This window comes from Salvelinus fontinalis, chromosome 2 (genome assembly GCF_029448725.1).
Source record: "Salvelinus fontinalis isolate EN_2023a chromosome 2, ASM2944872v1, whole genome shotgun sequence".
NCBI lineage: Eukaryota > Metazoa > Chordata > Actinopteri > Salmoniformes > Salmonidae > Salvelinus > Salvelinus fontinalis.
In genome coordinates this window covers 94633379-94652785 of record NC_074666.1, presented here as the reverse complement: position 1 = coordinate 94652785, position 19407 = coordinate 94633379, and the positions used below count along the sequence as shown (strand labels likewise).

At 49.9% G+C, this 19407-nt stretch overlaps 1 protein-coding gene across 1 annotated transcript in view; it reads left to right on the top strand.

Moving 5' to 3' along the window:
- Positions 1-19407, top strand: part of LOC129867767 (unconventional myosin-XV-like) — a 414777-nt gene that overhangs the window by 326916 nt on the left and 68454 nt on the right. The window contains exons 45-46 of the mRNA XM_055941278.1: positions 4102-4220; positions 5943-6084. Coding sequence (XP_055797253.1) covers positions 4102-4220; positions 5943-6084 — 261 coding nt within the window. The remainder of the gene's footprint in view (positions 1-4101; positions 4221-5942; positions 6085-19407) is intronic.

Below are 19407 nucleotides of genomic sequence, written 5' to 3'. Positions count from 1 at the left end.
GTGTTGGTTAAGGTAACTAGGTGTAGGTCGCTAGGTGTCGGGTTGAGGTCGCTAGGTGTCGGGTTGAGGTCGCTAGGTGTCGGGTTGAGGTCGCTAGGTGTAGGTCGCTAGGTGTCGGGTTGAGGTCGCTAGGTGTCAGGTTGAGGTCGCTAGGTGTTGGGTTAAGGTAACTAGGTGTAGGTCGCTAGGTGTCGGGTTGAGGTCGCTAGGTGTCGGGTTGAGGTCGCTAGGTGTCGGGTTGAGGTCGCTAGGTGTCGGGTTGAGGTCGCTAGGTGTCGGGTTGAGGTCGCTAGGTGTCGGGTTGAGGTCGCTAGGTGTCGGGTTGAGGTCGCTAGTTGTAGGTCGCTAGGTGTCGGGTTGAGGTCGCTAGTTGTAGGTCGCTAGGTGTCGGGTTGAGGTCGCTAGGTGTCGGGTTGAGGTCGCTAGTTGCAGGTCGCTAGGTGTCGGGTTGAGGTCGCTAGGTGTTGGGTTGATGTCGCTAGGTGTTGGGTTGAGGTCGCTAGGTGTCGGGTTGAGGTCGCTAGGTGTCGGGTTGAGGTCGCTAGGTGTTGGGTTGAGGTCGCTAGGTGTTTGGGTTGATGTCGCTAGGTGTTGGGTTGAGGTCGCTAGGTGTCGGGTTGAGGTCGCTAGGTGTTGGGTTGAGGTCGCTAGGTGTCGGGTTGAGGTCGCTAGGTGTCGGGTTGAGGTCACTAGGTGTCGGGTTGAGGTCGCTAGGTGTTGGGTTGAGGTCGCTAGGTGTTGGGTTGAGGTCGCTAGGTGTCGGGTTGAGGTCACTAGGTGTCGGGTTGAGGTCGCTAGGTGTCGGGTTGAGGTCGCTAGGTGTTGGGTTGAGGTCGTTAGGTGTCGGGTTGAGGTCGCTAGGTGTCGGGTTGAGGTCGCTAGGTGTTGGGTTGAGGTTGCTAGGTGTTGGGTTGAGGTCGCTAGGTGTCGGGTTGAGGTCGCTAGGTGTCGGGTTGAGGTCGCTAGGTGTCGGGTTGAGGTCGCTAGGTGTCGGGTTGAGGTCGCTAGGTGTTGGGTTAAGGTAACTAGGTGTAGGTCGCTAGGTGTCGGGTTGAGGTCGCTAGGTGTCGGGTTGAGGTCACTAGGTGTCGGGTTGAGGTCGCTAGGTGTCGGGTTGAGGTCGCTAGGTGTCGGGTTGAGGTCGCTAGGTGTCGGGTTGAGGTCGCTAGGTGTTGGGTTAAGGTAACTAGGTGTCGGGTTGAGGTCGCTAGGTGTCGGGTTGAGGTCACTAGGTGTCGGGTTGAGGTCGCTAGGTGTCGGGTTGAGGTCACTAGGTGTCGGGTTGAGGTCGCTAGATGTCGGGTTGAGGTCGCTAGGTGTCGGGTTGAGGTCGCTAGGTGTTGGGTTGAGGTCGCTAGGTGTTGGGTTGAGGTCGCTAGGTGTCGGGTTGAGGTCGCTAGGTGTCGGGTTGAGGTCGCTAGGTGTTGGGTTGAGGTCGCTAGGTGTTGGGTTGAGGTCGCTAGGTGTTGGGTTGAGGTCGCTAGGTGTTGGGTTAAGGTAACTAGGTGTAGGTCGCTAGGTGTCGGGTTGAGGTCGCTAGGTGTCGGGTTGAGGTCACTAGGTGTTGGGTTAAGGTAACTAGGTGTAGGTCGCTAGGTGTCGGGTTGAGGTCGCTAGGTGTCGGGTTGAGGTCACTAGGTGTCGGGTTGAGGTTGCTAGGTGTCGGGTTGAGGTCGCTAGGTGTCGGGTTGAGGTCGCTAGGTGTCGGGTTGAGGTCGCTAGGTGTTGGGTTAAGGTAACTAGGTGTCGGGTTGAGGTCGCTAGGTGTCGGGTTGAGGTCACTAGGTGTCGGGTTGAGGTCGCTAGGTGTCGGGTTGAGGTCACTAGGTGTCGGGTTGAGGTCGCTAGATGTCGGGTTGAGGTCGCTAGGTGTCGGGTTGAGGTCGCTAGGTGTTGGGTTAAGGTAACTAGGTGTAGGTCGCTAGGTGTCGGGTTGAGGTCGCTAGGTGTTGGGTTGAGGTCGCTAGGTGTCGGGTTGAGGTCGCTAGGTGTCGGGTTGAGGTCGCTAGGTGTCGGGTTGAGGTCGCTAGGTGTCGGGTTGAGGTCGCTAGGTGTCGGGTTGAGGTCGCTAGGTGTCGGGTTGAGGTCGCTAGGTGTAGGTCGCTAGGTGTCGGGTTGATGTCGCTAGGTGTTGGGTTGAGGTCGCTAGGTGTCGGGTTGAGGTCGCTAGGTGTTGGGTTGAGGTCGCTAGGTGTTGGGTTAAGGTCGCTAGGTGTTGGTTAAGGTAACTAGGTGTAGGTCGCTAGGTGTCGGGTTGAGGTCGCTAGGTGTCGGGTTGAGGTCGCTAGGTGTAGGTCGCTAGGTGTCGGGTTGAGGTCGCTAGGTGTCAGGTTGAGGTCGCTAGGTGTTGGGTTAAGGTAACTAGGTGTAGGTCGCTAGGTGTCGGGTTGAGGTCGCTAGGTGTCGGGTTGAGGTCGCTAGGTGTCGGGTTGAGGTCGCTAGGTGTCGGGTTGAGGTCGCTAGGTGTCGGGTTGAGGTCGCTAGGTGTCGGGTTGAGGTCGCTAGTTGTAGGTCGCTAGGTGTCGGGTTGAGGTCGCTAGGTGTCGGGTTGAGGTCGCTAGTTGCAGGTCGCTAGGTGTCGGGTTGAGGTCGCTAGGTGTCGGGTTGATGTCGCTAGGTGTTGGGTTGAGGTCGCTAGGTGTCGGGTTGAGGTCGCTAGGTGTCGGGTTGAGGTCGCTAGGTGTTGGGTTGAGGTCGCTAGGTGTTTGGGTTGATGTCGCTAGGTGTTGGGTTGAGGTCGCTAGGTGTCGGGTTGAGGTCGCTAGGTGTAGGTCGCTAGGTGTCGGGTTGAGGTCGCTAGGTGTCGGGTTGATGTCGCTAGGTGTTGGGTTGAGGTCGCTAGGTGTCGGGTTGAGGTCGCTAGGTGTCGGGTTGAGGTCGCTAGGTGTCGGGTTGATGTCGCTAGGTGTCGGGTTGAGGTCGCTAGGTGTCGGGTTGAGGTCGCTAGGTGTCGGGTTGAGGTCGCTAGGTGTCGGGTTGAGGTCGCTAGGTGTTGGGTTGAGGTCGCTAGGTGTTGGGTTGAGGTCGCTAGGTGTTGGGTTGAGGTCGCTAGGTGTTGGGTTGAGGTCGCTAGGTGTTGGGTTGAGGTCGCTAGGTGTTGGGTTGAGGTCGCTAGGTGTTGGGTTGAGGTCGCTAGGTGTTGGGTTGAGGTCGCTAGGTGTCGGGTTGAGGTCGCTAGGTGTCGGGTTGAGGTCGCTAGGTGTTGGGTTAAGGTAACTAGGTGTAGGTCACTAGGTGTTGGGTTCAGGTCGCTAGGTGTTGGGTTGAGGTCGCTAGGTGTTAGGTTGAGGTCGCTAGGTGTTGGGTTGAGGTCGCTAGGTGTCGGGTTGAGGTAGCTAGGTGTTGGGTTGAGGTAACTAGGTGTTGGGTTGAGGTCGCTAGGTGTTGGGTTGAGGTCGCTAGGTGTTGGGTTGAGGTCGCTAGGTGTCGGGTTGAGGTCGCTAGGTGTCGGGTTGAGGTCGCTAGGTGTCGGGTTGAGGTCGCTAGGTGTTGGGTTGATGTCGCTAGGTGTCGGGTTGATGTCGCTAGGTGTCGGGTTGAGGTCGCTAGGTGTTGGGTTGAGGTCACTAGGTGTTGGGTTGAGGTCGCTAGGTGTCGGGTTGAGGTCGCTAGGTGTCGGGTTGAGGTCGCTAGGTGTTGGGTTGGGGTCGCTAGGTGTTGGGTTGAGGTCGCTAGGTGTTGGGTTGAGGTCGCTAGGTGTCGGGTTGAGGTCGCTAGGTGTCGGGTTGAGGTCGCTAGGTGTTGGGTTGAGGTCGCTAGGTGTCGGGTTGAGGTCGCTAGGTGTCGGGTTGAGGTCGCTAGGTGTCGGGTTGAGGTCGCTAGGTGTCGGGTTGAGGTCGCTAGGTGTCGGGTTGAGGTGGCTAGGTGTCGGGTTGAGGTGGCTAGGTGTCGGGTTGAGGTCGCTAGGTGTCGGGTTGAGGTCGCTAGGTGTTGGGTTGATGTCGCTAGGTGTCGGGTTGAGGTCGCTAGGTGTTGGGTCGAGGTCGCTAGGTGTCGGGGTAAGGTCGCTAGGTGTCGGGTTGAGGTCGCTAGGTGTCGGGTTGAGGTGGCTAGGTGTGTGGGTGTGAGCTTGTTCATGTTTACAGAGTGTGTGTGTTGCAGGGCAGTGTGGGTACTGGCGTGCAGGTGGTCTCTGTGTCTCATCGAGGCATCAAGCTGTTGAAGATGGTGAGAAGCAGCGCTGTTGCCCCGGACTACTTCAGAGTGCTACGCCCTTACAGGTACACACACACACACACACACACACACACACACACACACACACACACACACACACACACACACACACACACACACACACACACACACACACACACGCACACACACACACACACAAATACACACATACACACACTACATACATACACACACACACACACCATACACACAAACACACACACACACATACACACACTACATACACACACCACATACACACACACACCACATACACACACCATACACACACACACATCACACACCCATGCACATGGGGCCGCAGGTACCCTAGTGGTGTAGGAGTACAATTACACACATGGATAACATAGAAATATAAAAGATAGCTGGACATTGGAGTAACGAGCCACATGTTGACATAGATCATGAGACCGTAGTAATGGAAATCTACTGGGGGACGTTCTGACCCTCTGACCCTTGTAGATTCTCCATTGTGTTGACAGATTGCCCAGACATGTTGGTGCCAGGGTGTTTTGACACACTAGATTTATAGTCTACTCATTACACTAAACAAAACATACATGTCAGACAGATAGGCGCTTAAAGGAATTGGACACTAGACACATAGTCTGCTGATTCTTTAAAGAGATACACATGTCAGAGAAATATGTGTTTAGGGCACTTAGACCCACTAGAAATATAGTCTGACCAGTCCATTATGTACATACATGTCAGACACACAGGCACATGAAGAATGTTGACACACTAAGACAGAGGGTCTGACCACCATTATAAACTGATTGAAGGCAGATGGTGGTGAATGACTTCATAGGGGACGGACAATACTATGTGGGTATAAATATAAAGGACTGGACTTCTGAGAGGGGGGTTTTCGGTGGGACATTCCAGATGGTTATACTATTATAAATAAAAGCATGTTTTGATTTCACAAGTTCTGATAAAGCGTTATATTTCTGAGATGATTTTCCACGACAGTGGTTAGAGCGTTGGGCCAGTAACCCGAAAAGTTGCTGGATCGAATCCCTGAGCTGACAAGGTAAAAACCTGTCGTTCTGCCCCCTGAACAAGGCAGTTAACCCACTGTTCCCCCGGTAGGCCGTCATTGTAAATAAGAATTTGTTCTTAACTGACTTGTCTAGTTAAATAAAGGATAAATAAAAAAATTAACACACACACACCACTGTATACACATACTGTTCGACCTGATTTGACTTTCTGTGTGTGTTTCCGTAGTTACGTGGACATCCTGTTTGTTTCTGTGTGTGTTTCCGTAGTTACACGGACATCCTGTTTGATTCTGTGTGCTTCCGTAGTTACGCGAACATCCTGTTTGTTTCTATGTGTGTTTCCGTAGTTACGCAGACATCCTGTTTGTTTCCGTAGTTACGCAGACATCCTGTTTGTTTCTGTGTGTGTTTCCGTAGTTACACGGACATCCTGTTTGATTCTGTGTGCTTCCGTAGTTACGCGAACATCCTGTTTGTTTCCATGTGTGTTTCCGTAGTTACGCAGACATGTTTGTTTCTGTGGGTTTCCGTAGTTACGCAGACATCCTGTTTGTTTCTGTATGTGTTCCCGTAGTTACGCAGACATCCTGTTTGTTTCTGTGTGTGTTTCCGTAGTTACGCGGACATCCTGTTTGTTTCTGTGTGTGTTTCCGTAGTTACGCGGACATCCTGTTTGTTTCTCTGTGTGTTTCCGTAGTTACGCAGACATCCTGTTTGTTTCTGTGTGTGTTTCCGTAGTTACGCGGACATCCTGTTCGTGTCCATTCCATCTAAGAACATGTTGGAGTTTAACCTGACCAATGAGAAGCTGATACTGTTCTCCGCCAAGGCTCCACAGGTCAAACACATGGTGGACTACTTCATCACAGAACTGAAGAAGGTGAGACAGGTTAGAGGTGAGACAGGCTAGAGGGTGAGACAGGTTAGACAGTCTAGAGGGTGAGACAGGTTAGACAGGTTAGAGGGTGAGGCAGGTTAGAGGGGTGAGACAGGTTCGACAGGTTAGAGGGTCAGACAGGTTAGAGGGTCAGACAGGTTAGAGGGTGAGACAGGCTAGAGGGTCAGACAGGTTAGAAGGTCAGAAAGGTTAGAGGGTTAGACAGGTTAGAGGGTTAGACAGGTTAGAGGGTGAGACAGGTTAGACGGTGAGACAGGTTAGAGGGGTGAGACAGGTTAGAGGGTGAAACAGGTTAGAGGGTGAGACAGGTGAAACAGGTTAGAGGGTGAAATAGGTTAGAGGGTGAGACAGGCGAGACAGGGACAGGTTAGAGGGTGAGACAGGTGAGACAGGTGAGACAGGTTAGAGGGTGAGACAGGTTAGAGGATGAGACAGGTAGAAGGTGAGACAGGCTAGAGGGTGAGACAGGTGAGACTGGCTAGAGGGTGAGACAGGCTAGAGGGTGAGACAGGTGAGACTGGTTAGAGGGTGAGACCGGTTAGAGGGTGAGACAGGTTAGAGTGTATAACAGGTTAGAGGGTGAGACAGGTAGAGGTTCAGACAGGTTAGAGTGTATAACAGGCTAGAGGGTGAGACTGGTTAGAGGGTGAGACCGGTTAGAGGGTGAGACAGGTTAGAGTGTATAACAGGCTAAAGGGTGAGACAGGTTAGAGTGTATAACAGGCTAGAGGGTGAGACAGGCTAGAGGGTGAGACAGGTAGACCAGTGATACGGAAAGGGATTATGTTCATTCAGCAGGACTCCAGTGTATAACAGGTTAGAGGGTGAGACAGGTTAGAGTGTATAACAGGTTAGAGGGTGAGACAGGTAGAGGTTCAGACAGGTTAGAGTGTATAACAGGTTAGAGGGTGAGACAGGTAGACCAGTGATACGGAAAGGGATTATGTTCATTCAGCAGGACTCCAGTGTATAACAGGTTAGAGGGTGAGACAGGTTAGAGTGTATAACAGGTAGAGGGTGAGACAGGCTAGAGGGTGAGACAGGTAGACCAGTGATACGGAAAGGGATTATGTTCATTCAGCAGGACTCCAGTGTATAACAGGTTAGAGGGTGAGACAGGTTAGAGTGTATAACAGGTTAGAGGGTGAGACAGGTAGAGGTTCAGACAGGTTAGAGTGTATTACAGGCTAGAGGGTGAGACAGGTTAGAGGGTGAGACAGGTAGACCAGTGATACGGAAAGGGATTATGTTCATTCAGCAGGACTCCAGTGTATAACAGGTTAGAGGGTGAGACAGGTTAGAGTGTATAACAGGCTATAGGGTGAGACAGGTTAGAGTGTATAACAGGCTAGAGGGTGAGACAGGCTAGAGGGTGAGACAGGTAGACCAGTGATACGGAAAGGGATTATGTTCATTCAGCAGGACTCCAGTCTATAACAGGTTAGAGGGTGAGACAGGTTAGAGTGTATAACAGGTTAGAGGGTGAGACAGGTTAGAGTGTATAACAGGCTAGAGGGTGAGACAGGCTAGAGGGTGAGACAGGTAGACCAGTGATACGGAAAGGGATTATGTTCATTCAGCAGGACTCCAGTGTATAACAGGTTAGAGGGTGAGACAGGTTAGAGTGTATAACAGGTTAGAGGGTGAGACAGGTAGAGGTTCAGACAGGTTAGAGTGTATAACAGGCTAGAGGGTGAGACAGGTTAGAGTGTATAACAGGTTAGAGGGTGAGACAGGTAGAGGTTCAGACAGGTTAGAGTGTATAACAGGCTAGAGGGTGAGACAGGTTAGAGTGTATAACAGGCTAGAGGGTGAGACAGGCTAGAGGGTGAGACAGGTAGACCAGTGATACGGAAAGGGATTATGTTCATTCAGCAGGACTCCAGTGTATAACAGGTTAGAGGGTGAGACAGGTTAGAGTGTATAACAGGTTAGAGGGTGAGACAGGTAGAGGGTGAGACAGGTAGAGGTTCAGACAGGTTAGAGTGTATAACAGGCTAGAGGGTGAGACAGGTAGAGGTTCAGACAGGTTAGAGTGTATAACAGGCTAGAGGGTGAGACAGGTTAGAGTGTATAACAGGTTAGAGGGTGAGACAGGTTAGAGTGTATAACAGGTTAGAGGGTGAGACAGGTTAGAGTGTATAACAGGCTAGAGGGTGAGACAGGCTAGAGGGTGAGACAGGTAGACCAGTGATACGGAAAGGGATTATGTTCATTCAGCAGGACTCCAGTGTATAACAGGTTAGAGGGTGAGACAGGTTAGAGTGTATAACAGGTTAGAGGGTGAGACAGGTTAGAGTGTATAACAGGGTAGAGGGTGAGACAGGTAGACCAGTGATACGGAAAGGGATTATGTTCATTCAGCAGGACTCCAGTGTATAACAGGTTAGAGGGTGAGACAGGTTAGAGTGTATAACAGGTTAGAGGGTGAGACAGGTTAGAGTGTATAACAGGTTAGAGGGTGAGACAGGTAGAGGTTCAGACAGGTTAGAGTGTATAACAGGCTAGAGGGTGAGACAGGTTAGAGTGTATAACAGGTTAGAGGGTGAGACAGGCTAGAGGGTGAGACAGGTTAGAGTGTATAACAGGCTAGAGGGTGAGACAGGCTAGAGGGTGAGACAGGTAGACCAGTGATACGGAAAGGGATTATGTTCATTCAGCAGGACTCCAGTGTATAACAGGTTAGAGGGTGAGACAGGTTAGAGTGTATAACAGGCTAGAGGGTGAGACAGGCTAGAGGGTGAGACAGGTAGACCAGTGATACGGAAAGGGATTATGTTCATTCAGCAGGACTCCAGTGTATAACAGGTTAGAGGGTGAGACAGGTTAGAGTGTATAACAGGCTAGAGGGTGAGACAGGCTAGAGGGTGAGACAGGTAGACCAGTGATACGGAAAGGGATTATGTTCATTCAGCAGGACTCCAGTGTATAACAGGTTAGAGGGTGAGACAGGTTAGAGTGTATAACAGGTTAGAGGGTGAGACAGGTAGAGGTTCAGACAGGTTAGAGGGTGAGACAGGTTAGAGTGTATAACAGGCTAGAGGGTGAGACAGGTTAGAGTGTATAACAGGCTAGAGGGTGAGACAGGCTAGAGGGTGAGACAGGTAGACCAGTGATACGGAAAGGGATTATGTTCATTCAGCAGGACTCCAGTGTATAACAGGTTAGAGGGTGAGACAGGTTAGAGTGTATAACAGGCTAGAGGGTGAGACAGGTTAGAGTGTATAACAGGCTATAGGGTGAGACAGGCTAGAGGGTGAGACAGGTAGACCAGTGATACGGAAAGGGATTATGTTCATTCAGCAGGACTCCAGTGTATAACAGGTTAGAGGGTGAGACAGGTTAGAGTGTATAACAGGTTAGAGGGTGAGAGGTAGAGGTTCCGACAGGTTAGAGTGTATAACAGGTTAGAGGGTGAGACTGGTTAGAGGGTGAGACAGGTTAGAGGGTGAGACAGGCTAGAGGGTGAGACAGGTTAGAGGGTGAGACTGGTTAGAGGGTGAGACTGGTTAGAGGGTGAGACAGGTTAGAGGGTGAGACAGGTAGACCAGTGATAAGGAAAGGGATTATGTTCATTCAGCAGGACTCCAGTGTATAACAGGTTAGAGGGTGAGACAGGTTAGAGTGTATAACAGGTTAGAGGGTGAGACAGGTTAGAGTGTATAACAGGTTAGAGGGTGAGAGGTAGAGGTTCCGACAGGTTAGAGTGTATAACAGGTTAGAGGGTGAGACTGGTTAGAGGGTGAGACAGGTTAGAGGGTGAGACAGGCTAGAGGGTGAGACAGGTTAGAGGGTGAGACTGGTTAGAGGGTGAGACTGGTTAGAGGGTGAGACAGGTTAGAGGGTGAGACAGGTAGACCAGTGATAAGGAAAGGGATTATGTTCATTCAGCAGGACTCCAGTGTATAACAGGTTAGAGGGTGAGACTGGTTAGAGTGTATAACAGGCTATAGGGTGAGACAGGTAGACCAGTGATACGGAAAGGGATTATGTTCATTCAGCAGGACTCCAGTGTATAACAGGTTAGAGGGTGAGACAGGTTAGAGTGTATAACAGGTTAGAGGGTGAGAGGTAGAGGTTCAGACAGGTTAGAGTGTATAACAGGCTAGAGGGTGAGACAGGTAGAGGTTCAGACAGGTTAGAGTGTATAACAGGCTAGAGGGTGAGACAGGTAGACCAGTGATACGGAAAGGGATTATGTTCATTCAGCAGGACTCCAGTGTATAACAGGTTAGAGGGTGAGACAGGTTAGAGTGTATAACAGGCTAGAGGGTGAGACAGGTTAGAGTGTATAACAGGTTAGAGTGTATAACAGGTTAGAGGGTGAGACAGGTAGACCAGTGATACGGAAAGGGATTATGTTCATTCAGCAGGACTCCAGTGTATAACAGGTTAGAGGGTGAGACAGGTTAGAGTGTATAACAGGTAGAGGGTGAGACAGGCTAGAGGGTGAGACAGGTAGACCAGTGATACGGAAAGGGATTATGTTCATTCAGCAGGACTCCAGTGTATAACAGGTTAGAGGGTGAGACAGGTTAGAGTGTATAACAGGTTAGAGTGTATAACAGGTAGAGGGTGAGACAGGCTAGAGGGTGAGACAGGTAGACCAGTGATACGGAAAGGGATTATGTTCATTCAGCAGGACTCCAGTGTATAACAGGTTAGAGGGTGAGACAGGTAGAGTGTATAACAGGCTAGAGGGTGAGACAGGTAGACCAGTGATACGGAAAGGGATTATGTTCATTCAGCAGGACTCCAGTGTATAACAGGTTAGAGGGTGAGACAGGTTAGAGTGTATAACAGGTTAGAGGGTGAGAGGTAGAGGTTCAGACAGGTTAGAGTGTATAACAGGCTAAAGGGTGAGACAGGTTAGAGTGTATAACAGGCTAGAGGGTGAGACAGGCTAGAGGGTGAGACAGGTAGAGGGTGAGACAGGTAGACCAGTGATACGGAAAGGGATTATGTTCATTCAGCAGGACTCCAGTGTATAACAGGTTAGAGGGTGAGACAGGTTAGAGTGTATAACAGGTTAGAGGGTGAGACAGGTAGAGGTTCAGACAGGTTAGAGTGTATAACAGGTTAGAGGGTGAGACAGGTTAGAGTGTATAACAGGTTAGAGGGTGAGACAGGTAGACCAGTGATACGGAAAGGGATTATGTTCATTCAGCAGGACTCCAGTGTATAACAGGTTAGAGGGTGAGACAGGTTAGAGTGTATAACAGGTTAGAGGGTGAGACAGGTAGAGGTTCAGACAGGTTAGAGTGTATAACAGGTTAGAGTGTATAACAGGTAGAGGGTGAGACAGGCTAGAGGGTATAACAGGCTAGAGGGTGAGAGGTAGAGGTTCAGACAGGTTAGAGTGTATAACAGGTTAGAGTGTGAGAGGTAGAGGTTCAGACAGGTTAGAGTGTATAACAGGCTAGAGGGTGAGACAGGCTAGAGGGTGAGACAGGTAGACCAGTGATACGGAAAGGGATTATGTTCATTCAGCAGGACTCCAGTGTATAACAGGTTAGAGGGTGAGACAGGTTAGAGTGTATAACAGGTTAGAGGGTGAGACAGGTTAGAGGGTGAGACAGGTTAGAGGGTGAGACAGGCTAGAGGGTGAGACAGGTTAGAGTGTATAACAGGCTAGAGGGTGAGACAGGCTAGAGGGTGAGACAGGTAGACCAGTGATACGGAAAGGGATTATGTTCATTCAGCAGGACTCCAGTGTATAACAGGTTAGAGGGTGAGACAGGTTAGAGTGTATAACAGGTTAGAGGGTGAGACAGGTAGAGGTTCAGACAGGTTAGAGGGTGAGACAGGTTAGAGTGTATAACAGGTTAGAGGGTGAGACAGGTAGAGGTTCAGACAGGTTAGAGTGTATAACAGGTAGAGGGTGAGACAGGTAGAGGTTCAGACAGGTTAGAGTGTATAACAGGTTAGAGTGTATAACAGGTAGAGGTTCAGACAGGTTAGAGTGTATAACAGGCTAGAGGGTGAGACAGGTTAGAGTGTATAACAGGTTAGAGGGTGAGACAGGTAGAGGTTCAGACAGGTTAGAGTGTATAACAGGCTAGAGGGTGAGACAGGTTAGAGGGTGAGACAGGTAGACCAGTGATACGGAAAGGGATTATGTTCATTCAGCAGGACTCCAGTGTATAACAGGTTAGAGGGTGAGACAGGTTAGAGTGTATAACAGGTTAGAGGGTGAGACAGGTTAGAGTGTATAACAGGTAGAGGGTGAGACAGGCTAGAGGGTGAGACAGGTAGACCAGTGATACGGAAAGGGATTATGTTCATTCAGCAGGACTCCAGTGTATAACAGGTTAGAGGGTGAGACAGGTTAGAGTGTATAACAGGCTAAAGGGTGAGACAGGTTAGAGTGTATAACAGGCTAAAGGGTGAGACAGGTAGAGGTTCAGACAGGTTAGAGTGTATAACAGGCTAAAGGGTGAGACAGGTAGAGGTTCAGACAGGTTAGAGTGTATAACAGGTAGAGGGTGAGACAGGCTAGAGGGTGAGACAGGTAGACCAGTGATACGGAAAGGGATTATGTTCATTCAGCAGGACTCCAGTGTATAACAGGTTAGAGGGTGAGACAGGTTAGAGTGTATAACAGGTTAGAGGGTGAGACAGGCTAGAGGGTGAGACAGGTAGAGGTTCAGACAGGTTAGAGTGTATAACAGGCTAGAGGGTGAGACAGGCTAGAGGGTGAGACAGGTAGACCAGTGATACGGAAAGGGATTATGTTCATTCAGCAGGACTCCAGTGTATAACAGGTTAGAGGGTGAGACAGGTTAGAGTGTATAACAGGTTAGAGGGTGAGACAGGCTAGAGGGTGAGACAGGTAGAGGTTCAGACAGGTTAGAGTGTATAACAGGCTAGAGGGTGAGACAGGTTAGAGTGTATAACAGGTTAGAGGGTGAGACAGGCTAGAGGGTGAGACAGGTAGTCCAGTGATACGGAAAGGGATTATGTTCATTCAGCAGGACTCCAGTGTATAACAGGTTAGAGGGTGAGACAGGTTAGAGTGTATAACAGGTTAGAGGGTGAGACAGGCTAGAGGGTGAGACAGGTAGAGGTTCAGACAGGTTAGAGTGTATAACAGGCTAGAGGGTGAGACAGGTTAGAGTGTATAACAGGTTAGAGGGTGAGACAGGTTAGAGGGTGAGACAGGTAGAGTGTATAACAGGTTAGAGGGTGAGACAGGTAGAGGGTGAGACAGGTAGACCAGTGATACGGAAAGGGATTATGTTCATTCAGCAGGACTCCAGTGTATAACAGGTTAGAGGGTGAGACAGGTTAGAGTGTATAACAGGTTAGAGGGTGAGACAGGCTAGAGGGTGAGACAGGTAGACCAGTGATACGGAAAGGGATTATGTTCATTCAGCAGGACTCCAGTGTATAACAGGTTAGAGGGTGAGACAGGTTAGAGTGTATAACAGGTTAGAGGGTGAGAGGTAGAGGTTCAGACAGGTTAGAGTGTATAACAGGTTAGAGTGTATAACAGGTAGAGGGTGAGACAGGCTAGAGGGTGAGACAGGTTAGAGTGTATAACAGGCTAGAGGGTGAGACAGGCTAGAGGGTGAGACAGGTTAGAGTGTATAACAGGTAGAGGGTGAGACAGGCTAGAGGGTGAGACAGGTTAGAGTGTATAACAGGCTAGAGGGTGAGACAGGTTAGAGTGTATAACAGGCTAGAGGGTGAGACAGGCTAGAGGGTGAGACAGGTTAGAGTGTATAACAGGCTAGAGGGTGAGACAGGCTAGAGGGTGAGACAGGTAGAGGTTGAGACAGGCTAGAGGGTGAGACAGGTAGAGTGTATAACAGGTAGAGGGTGAGACAGGCTAGAGGGTGAGACAGGTAGAGTGTATAACAGGCTAGAGGGTGAGACAGGCTAGAGGGTGAGACAGGTAGAGTGTATAACAGGCTAGAGGGTGAGACAGGTTAGAGGGTGAGGCAGGTTAGAGGGGTGAGACAGGTTCGACAGGTTAGAGGGTCAGACAGGTTAGAGGGTCAGACAGGTTAGAGGGTGAGACAGGCTAGAGGGTCAGACAGGTTAGAAGGTCAGAAAGGTTAGAGGGTTAGACAGGTTAGAGGGTTAGACAGGTTAGAGGGTGAGACAGGTTAGACGGTGAGACAGGTTAGAGGGGTGAGACAGTTTAGAGGGTGAAACAGGTTAGAGGGTGAGACAGGTGAAACAGGTTAGAGGGTGAAATAGGTTAGAGGGTGAGACAGGCGAGACAGGGACAGGTTAGAGGGTGAGACAGGTGAGACAGGTTAGAGGGTGAGACAGGTTAGAGGGTGAGACAGGTTAGAGGATGAGACAGGTAGAAGGTGAGACAGGCTAGAGGGTGAGACAGGTGAGACTGGCTAGAGGGTGAGACAGGCTAGAGGGTGAGACAGGCTAGAGGGTGAGACAGGTGAGACTGGTTAGAGGGTGAGACCGGTTAGAGGGTGAGACAGGTTAGAGTGTATAACAGGCTAGAGGGTGAGACAGGCTAGAGTGTATAACAGGCTAGAGGGTGAGACAGGTAGAGTGTATAACAGGCTAGAGGGTGAGACAGGTGAGACTGGTTAGAGGGTGAGACCGGTTAGAGGGTGAGACAGGTTAGAGTGTATAACAGGTTAGAGGGTGAGACAGGCTAGAGGGTGAGACAGGCTAGAGGGTGAGACAGGCTAGAGGGTGAGACAGGTTAGAGTGTATAACAGGTTAGAGGGTGAGACAGGCTAGAGGTTCAGACAGGTTAGAGTGTATAACAGGTTAGAGGGTGAGACAGGCTAGAGGGTGAGACAGGTAGACCAGTGATACGGAAAGGGATTATGTTCATTCAGCAGGACTCCAGTGTATAACAGGTTAGAGGGTGAGACAGGTTAGAGTGTATAACAGGTTAGAGGGTGAGACAGGCTAGAGTGTATAACAGGCTAGAGGGTGAGACAGGTTAGAGTGTATAACAGGCTAGAGGGTGAGACAGGCTAGAGTGTATAACAGGCTAGAGGGTGAGACAGGTAGAGTGTATAACAGGCTAGAGGGTGAGACAGGTGAGACTGGTTAGAGGGTGAGACCGGTTAGAGGGTGAGACAGGTTAGAGTGTATAACAGGCTAGAGGGTGAGACAGGCTAGAGTGTATAACAGGCTAGAGGGTGAGACAGGTAGAGTGTATAACAGGCTAGAGGGTGAGACAGGTGAGACTGGTTAGAGGGTGAGACCGGTTAGAGGGTGAGACAGGTTAGAGTGTATAACAGGCTAGAGGGTGAGACAGGTTAGAGTGTATAACAGGCTAGAGGGTGAGACAGGCTAGAGGGTGAGACAGGTTAGAGTGTATAACAGGCTAGAGGGTGAGACAGGCTAGAGGGTGAGACAGGTAGACCAGTGATACGGAAAGGGATTATGTTCATTCAGCAGGACTCCAGTGTATAACAGGTTAGAGGGTGAGACAGGTTAGAGTGTATAACAGGTTAGAGGGTGAGAGGTAGAGGTTCAGACAGGTTAGAGTGTATAACAGGCTAGAGGGTGAGACAGGTTAGAGTTTATAACAGGTTAGAGGGTGAGACAGGTTAGAGTGTATAACAAGTAGAGGGTGAGACAGGTTAGAGTGTATAACAGGCTAGAGGGTGAGACAGGTTAGAGTGTATAACAGGTTAGAGGGTGAGACAGGTTAGAGTGTATAACAGGTAGAGGGTGAGACAGGCTAGAGGGTGAGACAGGTAGACCAGTGATACGGAAAGGGATTATGTTCATTCAGCAGGACTCCAGTGTATAACAGGTTAGAGGGTGAGACAGGTTAGAGTGTATAACAGGTTAGAGGGTGAGACAGGTTAGAGTGTATAACAGGTAGAGGGTGAGACAGGTTAGAGTGTATAACAGGCTAGAGGGTGAGACAGGCTAGAGGGTGAGACAGGTAGACCAGTGATACGGAAAGGGATTATGTTCATTCAGCAGGACTCCAGTGTATAACAGGTTAGAGGGTGAGACAGGTTAGAGTGTATAACAGGTTAGAGGGTGAGACAGGTAGAGGTTCAGACAGGTAGAGTGTATAACAGGTAGAGGTTCAGACAGGCTAGAGGGTGAGACAGGTAGACCAGTGATACGGAAAGGGATTATGTTCATTCAGCAGGACTCCAGTGTATAACAGGTTAGAGGGTGAGACAGGTTAGAGTGTATAACAGGTTAGAGGGTGAGACAGGTAGAGGTTCAGACAGGTTAGAGTGTATAACAGGCTAGAGGGTGAGACAGGTTAGAGGGTGAGACAGGTAGAGGGTGAGACAGGTAGAGGGTGAGACAGGTTAGAGTGTATAACAGGTTAGAGGGTGAGAGGTAGAGGTTCCGACAGGTTAGAGTGTATAACAGGCTAGAGGGTGAGACAGGCTAGAGGGTGAGACAGGTAGAGGGTGAGACAGGTAGAGGGTGAGACAGGTTAGAGTGTATAACAGGCTAGAGGGTGAGACAGGTAGACCAGTGATACGGAAAGGGATTATGTTCATTCAGCAGGACTCCAGTGTATAACAGGTTAGAGGGTGAGACTGGTTAGAGTGTATAACAGGTTAGAGGGTGAGACAGGTAGACCAGTGATACGGAAAGGGATTATGTTCATTCAGCAGGACTCCAGTGTATAACAGGTTAGAGGGTGAGACAGGTTAGAGTGTATAACAGGTTAGAGGGTGAGACTGGTTAGAGGGTGAGACCGGTTAGAGGGTGAGACAGGTTAGAGTGTATAACAGGTTAGAGGGTGAGACAGGCTAGAGGGTGAGACAGGTAGACCAGTGATACGGAAAGGGATTATGTTCATTCAGCAGGACTCCAGTGTATAACAGGTTAGAGGGTGAGACAGGTTAGAGTGTATAACAGGTTAGAGGGTGAGAGGTAGAGGTTCAGACAGGTTAGAGTGTATAACAGGCTAGAGGGTGAGACAGGTAGAGTGTATAACAGGTTAGAGGGTGAGAGGTAGAGGTTCAGACAGGTTAGAGTGTATAACAGGTTAGAGGGTGAGACAGGTTAGAGTGTATAACAGGCTAGAGGGTGAGACAGGCTAGAGGGTGAGACAGGTAGACCAGTGATACGGAAAGGGATTATGTTCATTCAGCAGGACTCCAGTGTATAACAGGTTAGAGGGTGAGACAGGTTAGAGTGTATAACAGGTTAGAGGGTGAGACAGGTTAGAGTGTATAACAGGTTAGAGGGTGAGACAGGTTAGAGTGTATAACAGGTTAGAGGGTGAGACAGGTTAGAGTGTATAACAGGTAGAGGTTCCGACAGGTTAGAGTGTATAACAGGCTAGAGGGTGAGACAGGTAGACCAGTGATACGGAAAGGGATTATGTTCATTCAGCAGGACTCCAGTCTATAACAGGTTAGAGGGTGAGGCAGGTTAGAGTGTATAACAGGTAGAGGGTGAGACAGGCTAGAGGGTGAGACAGGTAGACCAGTGATACGGAAAGGGATTATGTTCATTCAGCAGGACTCCAGTGTATAACAGGTTAGAGGGTGAGACAGGTAGAGTGTATAACAGGCTAGAGGGTGAGACAGGTAGACCAGTGATACGGAAAGGGATTATGTTCATTCAGCAGGACTCCAGTGTATAACAGGTTAGAGGGTGAGACAGGTTAGAGTGTATAACAGGTTAGAGGGTGAGACAGGTAGAGGTTCCGACAGGTTAGAGTGTATAACAGGCTAGAGGGTGAGACAGGCTAGAGGGTGAGACAGGTAGACCAGTGATACGGAAAGGGATTATGTTCATTCAGCAGGACTCCAGTGTATAACAGGTTAGAGGGTGAGACAGGTTAGAGTGTATAACAGGTTAGAGGGTGAGACTGGTTAGAGGGTGAGACCGGTTAGAGGGTGAGACAGGTTAGAGTGTATAACAGGTTAGAGGGTGAGACAGGCTAGAGGGTGAGACAGGTAGACCAGTGATACGGAAAGGGATTATGTTCATTCAGCAGGACTCCAGTGTATAACAGGTTAGAGGGTGAGACAGGTTAGAGTGTATAACAGGTTAGAGGGTGAGACAGGCTAGAGTGTATAACAGGTTAGAGGGTGAGACAGGTAGAGGTTCCGACAGGTTAGAGTGTATAACAGGTTAGAGGGTGAGACAGGTTAGAGGGTGAGACAGGTTAGAGTGTATAACAGGTTAGAGGGTGAGAGGTAGAGGTTCAGACAGGTTAGAGTGTATAACAGGTAGAGGGTGAGACAGGCTAGAGGGTGAGACAGGTAGACCAGTGATACGGAAAGGGATTATGTTCATTCAGCAGGACTCCAGTGTATAACAGGTTAGAGGGTGAGACAGGTTAGAGTGTATAACAGGCTAGAGGGTGAGACAGGCTAGAGGGTGAGACAGGTAGACCAGTGATACGGAAAGGGATTATGTTCATTCAGCAGGACTCCAGTGTATAACAGGTTAGAGGGTGAGACAGGTTAGAGTGTATAACAGGTTAGAGGGTGAGACAGGTTAGAGGGTGAGACAGGCTAGAGGGTGAGACAGGCTAGAGGGTGAGACAGGTTAGAGTGTATAACAGGTTAGAGGGTGAGACAGGCTAGAGGGTGAGACAGGTTAGAGGGTGAGACAGGCTAGAGGGTGAGACAGGTTAGAGTGTATAACAGGTTAGAGGGTGAGACAGGCTAGAGGGTGAGACAGGCTAGAGGGTGAGACAGGCTAGAGGGTGAGACAGGTTAGAGTGTATAACAGGTTAGAGGGTGAGACAGGCTAGAGGTTCAGACAGGTTAGAGTGTATAACAGGTTAGAGGGTGAGACAGGCTAGAGGGTGAGACAGGTAGACCAGTGATACGGAAAGGGATTATGTTCATTCAGCAGGACTCCAGTGTATAACAGGTTAGAGGGTGAGACAGGTTAGAGTGTATAACAGGTTAGAGGGTGAGACAGGCTAGAGTGTATAACAGGCTAGAGGGTGAGACAGGTTAGAGTGTATAACAGGCTAGAGGGTGAGACAGGCTAGAGTGTATAACAGGCTAGAGGGTGAGACAGGTAGAGTGTATAACAGGCTAGAGGGTGAGACAGGTGAGACTGGTTAGAGGGTGAGACCGGTTAGAGGGTGAGACAGGTTAGAGTGTATAACAGGCTAGAGGGTGAGACAGGCTAGAGTGTATAACAGGCTAGAGGGTGAGACAGGTAGAGTGTATAACAGGCTAGAGGGTGAGACAGGTGAGACTGGTTAGAGGGTGAGACCGGTTAGAGGGTGAGACAGGTTAGAGTGTATAACAGGCTAGAGGGTGAGACAGGTTAGAGTGTATAACAGGCTAGAGGGTGAGACAGGCTAGAGGGTGAGACAGGTTAGAGTGTATAACAGGCTAGAGGGTGAGACAGGCT